Source organism: Etheostoma spectabile, chromosome 6, assembly GCF_008692095.1.
Source record: "Etheostoma spectabile isolate EspeVRDwgs_2016 chromosome 6, UIUC_Espe_1.0, whole genome shotgun sequence".
Classification (NCBI taxonomy): Eukaryota; Metazoa; Chordata; class Actinopteri; order Perciformes; family Percidae; genus Etheostoma; species Etheostoma spectabile.
In genome coordinates this window covers 1,987,708-1,994,704 of record NC_045738.1, presented here as the reverse complement: position 1 = coordinate 1,994,704, position 6,997 = coordinate 1,987,708, and the positions used below count along the sequence as shown (strand labels likewise).

At 37.3% G+C, this 6,997-nt stretch overlaps 1 protein-coding gene across 1 annotated transcript in view; it reads left to right on the top strand.

The window, feature by feature from the left end:
• The window catches only part of azi2 (5-azacytidine induced 2), a 13,919-nt gene that overhangs the window by 4,712 nt on the left and 2,210 nt on the right, over positions 1-6,997 (top strand). Inside the window, 4 exon segments of the mRNA XM_032519642.1 lie at positions 1,057-1,141; positions 1,143-1,188; positions 1,835-1,899; positions 5,234-5,358. Coding sequence (XP_032375533.1) covers positions 1,057-1,141; positions 1,143-1,188; positions 1,835-1,899; positions 5,234-5,358 — 321 coding nt within the window.

Below are 6,997 nucleotides of genomic sequence, written 5' to 3'. Positions count from 1 at the left end.
GGAAAGGGAAAAAGCCAAAAAGCATAATATGAGCACTTTAAGTGAGATGACTATTATACATTTCTATTTTAAAAACTGCTACTGTGTGACATGTAAAACCAGGGGTGAAAAGTAGTTAATTACATTCAAGTACACAAACCTCAAAAAGAAAAGAAAAAATGAATTTCCCCAAGATGTATCAACTACACATTTACTGCCAGGATTTGGTACTTGTTGCTATGGATACAATTTAGTCAGCACCAAAATAAGTATGGAGGTTAAACACTCATTACTACAACCAACACACATTACCAATAAGTAATGTAAAATAAGGCGGCTGAAAATATCAGCGAAAAATAACAAGTACTGTACTTAATTACAATCTTATTGAGATACTTTTAAACTGCTGGATACTTCTATTACACTACATTTTAGAGGGTCCTAATGTACTTTATTTATGTGACAGCTCTACTGTAGTTACTAGGGACCTTTCAAGTCAATATTTTACATATAAATCTGTGATTAACTGATAGAATATGCCTTTTGTGGATTTAACTAACCAAACACATAGAAATTAGTTGAAATTAGCTCTACCTTGACTAGCTACAACATTGAAACACTGTTAACATATGAACGCAATGCCTCAATTAAAATAATCCAGTTATTATAATAATCCAGTATTTGTACTCAAGTAAAATTGGAATGCAGGACTTTTACATTGCTGTAGTTCTACTTTTAATTACAGATAATCTGAACCCAACATTGTGTAAAACGTGTATGTATTAGCTTTACATATTAAAGTGTATTGCTCTGTATTAAACTACATTACCTTATCTTACCAAGTAACTGAATCATTGTAAATACAATTATTATACAGCTAAAAGTCACTATCATTAATGTCTCTTTTCTACCAAATGGAAAAGATTAACACTTAGCACATGTTTTTTTATTGTGTGTGTGTGTGTGTGTGTGTGTGTGTGTGTGTGTGTGTGTGTGTGTGGTGTGTGTGTGTGTGTGTGTGTGTGTGTGTGTGTGTGTGTGTGTGTGTGTGTGTGTGTGTGTGTGTGTGTGGTCCAGTGATGAAGAGCCTGAACAGCCCTCAGGACTACTGGCAGGTGGACAGGGTCAGCACTGAGCTAAAGATCCACAAACTCCAGGAGGACTGAGAGGGTGACACTGGAAAACAGTAGGCTGCTGGAGAGAAGTGGGGTAAGTAGCGTGGAAGAAGAGTTGAAAAGAAAGGAGAGGATAATAAAAAAGGACAGTGGGAAAAAAAGGGATAAGATAAGAGGGAATATTGGAGAGATGTGGCGTATCTAGAGGAGAGGAAAAGTGCAAAGAAGAGCTGTTAGGGCAGAGCAAGACAGTGGGACTCTGGGAAACGGAGTAGTGGAGAGAACTGGGACTGAGAACGACGGGCAGGGTTGAACTCAAACTGGAAAAACGAATTACTGAAGGACGAAAGAGAGAAACAAGCAGAAAAGGGAGTAGATAGATAGATAGATAGATAGATAGATAGATAGATAGATAGATATTTATTGATCCCAAAAAATGGGAAATTACAGTGTTACAGCAGCACACAAAATATACATACATACAATATACATGAAATAATAATAATTATAATAACAAAATATAAGAATAAAAATATAAGAATGTAAGAACAAATATTTAAGTATATACAAGATGGGAAAAAACTAAACAAAAATGTGCAGCTTTTGTAAATATAAGTATGCTAAAAAATGGGTTGAAGGGGAGCGTAAGAGTTATGCTATAATGAAAACCAGTGAAATACTAAATACAGATTCAGACACCACCTCCGTTCTCTATTTTGCATAACTCAACTCTGTTTTAGGAGGAACCCCTTGGCCTTAACGGACCAGACTTGGACCAGACCTGTGACACAAAGTACAATACAAGGTATAGTGTTTTCTGAATATCATTTAAGAGTGGTTGCCAATTCAGGTTCGGATTTTATTTATTTACACATCATGATGTGGAGTACAAACAAAAAACAAAACATTGGTAAAAAGGTAGATAACCAGAATAGATCTTTAGCACAAACTGTCCTAACCCTCGTTATAGTGACCACAAATGACAAAAAAGACTGTTGCAGTGGTAAATAAAATGATCCTTCAGTTTGTGATAGTCATCATAAGCAACCATCAGTATAAACACTAGAGAAATAAAGTGTGCATTATTGTTTTTCTTGCTTAAATGCATTTGCTTCTAATGCACCTTCTCAGTTGGAATTTACCCTAATAAAACCCTTTACCCTAGGAATATTTACCCTAAAAAAACTCCAGATACCTCAAAGTTAACTGCAGTAACTAAACTAACTAAAGTAGCAATCTTTTTAATACAGGAGGCTGGAAAATGCACGTTGTCCTATGAAAATGGCCATGTTTGGTTCTTTTTTTTTTGTTTTCTGACAGCTTGTGAATGCAATGCGTTCCGTGGGCACTGAAATGCATCCTCGTCTCCTAGAAAATATAGCATAGTTAGTGGTGTTCATGTATTCTAGCTAAAATAGCACCTGTAAACATTTGTAAGAAAGTTACAAGACGCGACACTAGGCGCAAGTTTGGGACAAATGGCACGAGAGAGACTTCACAGGTTAGATAGGAGCATGGTTACACACGGGATGTGATGTCACTGCTCTACACCGCATGGTGTCAGCTGGTGTTGTAATTCTCCCTTTTGGCCACTAGAGGAGGGTGCAGCTTTAGACATTTTAACTTATGACAGCCTATGATATGCAGATAAACTCAGAAGTACTTGAACTGTTTACGTGATCACCACCAACTAAACACTTGCCATTGCAAATAGTTCAAATTTGCACTACATTGTTTTGGTGTGTACAGGGTCTATAGCATATGGAATGGCCCTCCACCTACCTACTGTTTCAATGAAGATAATCTCCTCTTAATTAGCATCTCCTTACAATTCATGGACAAATTTCTATTTGTGGTGCATGCGTCGTGCCTTCTAATTGTTTCATGTGTCAACGATTTTCAGATGTCGAGTGTTTCCTCAGTTTTTCTTTGTTGTTTTTGTCTTCTTATATTTCAGACAGGCGTTTTGAAGTGTTAATACGTTTTGCATCTTTCCATAAATTGGGGATAGGACTGTTGGTCGGTTTTGCCTTTAAAAACACTTTTTTTTTTTGTACCACAACTGATTTCTTCTGGGTGGTTTAGCATTTAATCCATCAATACAGTTTGTTCTTTTTGTGTCAAGCGTGGCATCATTGTTAGTGTAGGGAAGTGTTTTTCCTTTGCAAGTCTCTGAAATACAGCCTAAATGTGCCTTTTGTTGTTGTGAAACTCCTCCTGTGGTTTTAAATCAACCCGTTTGGTTTGGTTAAACGCATCAGCAAAGACGAATTACAGTTCTCACAAAGAAACAAGCCTCTTTAGGAATTTCTGTAATATGCAATAATAATATATCCTACAAACGTCAATTAAATTAAAGTCTTGCCAGTTTTAAATCCTTACGTGAGTAATTGCTCAAAATAATTTTTAGAGTAAGTACAGTAATACCAAGGATATTTAAGTGTGTGATATTTTGAGTGAAACTGAGCCGCAGTATGCCACACAGCTTGTGATAAGCACCACGCAAGATCTGTTCTAACAGTTGGATGTTTCTACCAACACGGGCTGCCTAGAAACGCAGAAATCTCCTAAAGTGCTCATATTACGCTTTTTCTTTTTTTTATGCTTAAATATGTTGTTGATACATCTTGGGGAAATTCTTGTGTACTTCTTGTGTAAATTCTTGTGTTTGTGTACTTGAATGTAATTAACTACTTTTTACCCCTGGTTTTACATGTCACACTTGCATTTTTTAAACAGTAGCAGTTTTTAAAATTTAAATGTATAATAGTCATCTCACTTAAAGTTCTTGTATTATGCTTTTGGGCTTTTTCCCATTCCTTTATTGTGTCACATATCTTTTTTTGTGCACGTTATAGGTTTATAAAGTAAAAAAGACACCCAGGGTTTGACATTAACTTTTTGAGGCACTTGTCCTTTGGACACGTACATTTACGTTTCACTTGTCCATGCACAGAAGTCACTTGTCTGGGTAAAGATTTCACATTTTATAATGTTATTTTGTGTTTTGCTAATGCAGAATTTGAACAAACCGGTGAAAGCATCCAAACACTATCAACATTAATACAATTCAGTTAAAACAGTAGAAACAAACGTGTCCCAAGTAAAGATTTCCCCTTCAATGAGAAAAAAGGATCCCCACTAGACTGCTACTTACTGTTGGTACTAACTTTTTTTTCTTCTTCTTCTACAATTTCACTTTCTACCCGGCAGAGGCTGATTTACCAGGGGATCCTTTAAAAGGTGTAGCAACTTTACAGTTGATTATTAGCAGATATAGTCCGGCAAGTGGCTGCGCTGAGGTTTTATAATAACTGACGGACAAACGAGCAGTGGAGTGGTAACATTAGGAGGCAGAGAGCTAGTCGCTAAATGAGTCACCTTAACTTCATGCTTCATCCACACAAAGCACACTGCTATCGCCACGGGCAACATCTGTATTTTGCTCATTTTCTGTGAACGATGTGGCGACGGGTTAACGTTAAAGCAGAATTAGCAAGCTAACGTTAGCCAACTAACTCCGCTGCCCCGGATTGTAAGAAGAAAATGTATTTGTTTCAAATCTTTAGCATAACATAACATGGCATTTTATTTTGTTTGAGTTTTAACTTGTCCAGGGGGGGCAAATACATTTCTCTTCCACTTGCCCTACAAAAAATCCACTTGTCCCGAGCAAGCGGACAAGCCTTGATGTCGAGCCCTGTCCACCCCAAAGGGACTTACCATCTCCAACAGGAAACACTAACCGCTCCAAACAGCTCTGTTGTAGTCCAGCCTTTAACTTCCGTGACAAACGTTCGTCACTTTGTAACACGTTATAATGCTCGCGTAGCTGCTAGCATGGCACATCCGCATACTCTGCAACTGACAAGCTAGCTGTGCTGACCTAGCTACTGCACATGTGCAACTCCCAACAAAGATGGAACAGAAGTGAGGTGTCTCACTCTGTAGCTAAAACGGAAAGCTCAACACACAGGGTGAAAAGAGGAGCTGCAGCAATGTGCAGTACAACTACTGTGTTTCTTGAAAAATTAAATCACATTAACCCCATAATATCTACATACAACCTCTAAATACAATGATGAAACTGAAAATGAGCATAATATGAGCATTTAAACAAAATATTTTTTCTCCTGCAGGGAGAGGAGCATTCAGCAGACATACGAGTCTTTGTGCTGCGAGGTCACTCGTCTCCATTCAGAGCTGAAGCACCAAACGGGCCTGATTAGGAAACTTAGGCCACTCAACAGTGAGACAAGACAAGGTGAGAGAGAGAGACACACACACACACACACACACACACACACACACACACACTAACATGTGGGCGCATTCACGGTTGTGCCATTTGTTGCTGTATATGTTACAAATCATACAAATCATTAAATTGTTAATTTCTGTGCTTGTGTCAGTATATGTGATAATGCAACAGCACTGCTCCCCTTCTGCCTTTTTACACCTCCTCAGCTCCAGTATACACAGCACGCAGAGCATCCTGTATCTCCTATACGCCCTCATAGCAATTTGAAATCTTTATTCAGGTTATGACTAGTAATACAAATTCTGCTTTTACTTTAAGGGCCCAGGTAATTATTTAATTTAGTTTTAGACAATTACCTTTATGAAAAAGGATGTTTTTTTTTCTGCTGAAAAATATATTTATCTTTGTAAACTTTGCACATACAAGTGCCATATTCATAAATGTCACCCAACCTGTATTTTTGCCTCTCTGTATTTGGTCTGCTGTACCTCTGATTTCAACCTGATTGTACTCGAGACTTTGAGAGGCTCCCATCTCTAGAAAAGCTGCCTGTACCCCACTTCACTTTAAAAAATGTATCTAAACTTTGCATAGTATTTTATAAAGCTTTCAATGTGAAAGGTTTTAGGGACATACCGATTAGGGATATATATATATATATATATTTTTTTTTTATATATATCAACTGGCGCAATATACACATCGCGAAAGGCTGCAACATATCACGAAAGATCATCAAAGATAAAATGTAACTTTGATTCTTTTTTTAGTTTTGCCTTTTATATTCAATGCAATTGTTCAATAAAATAATGTTAGAAATGACTTCCTTTCATTTGTTTAAAATTCAACACACAATGTGTTTTATCTTAGCAGAATACTGAAAGCAGCAGAAATGCAAGTAGTATCATTATGGCGGTATTGAACATTATCGCATATTTACCTCACATCATGCAGCTCTTATAACGATAATGCTGGACTAGCCCTGAAACTGAATGATAAGCACAATGAAATGTGAAGTTAAAAACTATAGTTAGAGATTGTATAACAACACTAAGTGTTTTTCACAGCCAACCTGAAGAAGTGAAAAAAATACACTGACAAGTGTTAACATATTTAACCAGTCCGACATATGAAAATGGGTCTTTGACCTGAGTTTCAGTTTTATGTGCACTTCAGGAACACTGGCTGGAATTCAAGCCTTGCTTCTCTACACAGGCACTAATGTGGAACATCACACACAAGATGGGGGTTACTACTGCCTCTCTTCTGTTAAGGCTAAGGCTACTTACTGCGAGTTTTTTTTTATCCTGCTTCTCCTTGTTGCAATTTGTATAAGGGTGTGATAAGACTGTGGATATTATCAAAGTACTCAAACATTTTGATAAAGGACATCATAAAATAGTCTGTTCTGCCTCTCCCTCTGTGATGATGAATTCTGCCCTAGGAGAGATTACCTCTGTTGTCGATTCCCTCGGAGTGTCAGAAGAGGAGACTAGGAGGTGAAAATTAGAATGAAATATGGCAAGAAAATAAATCTTGGCCTATTTATTCCACTGAATAACAGGGTAATCCTGTAATTTAGATGAGACAGATGGAGGAAAAACTGAAAGCAGGAGTGGTAGAGATGAATGGGGGGGGGGGG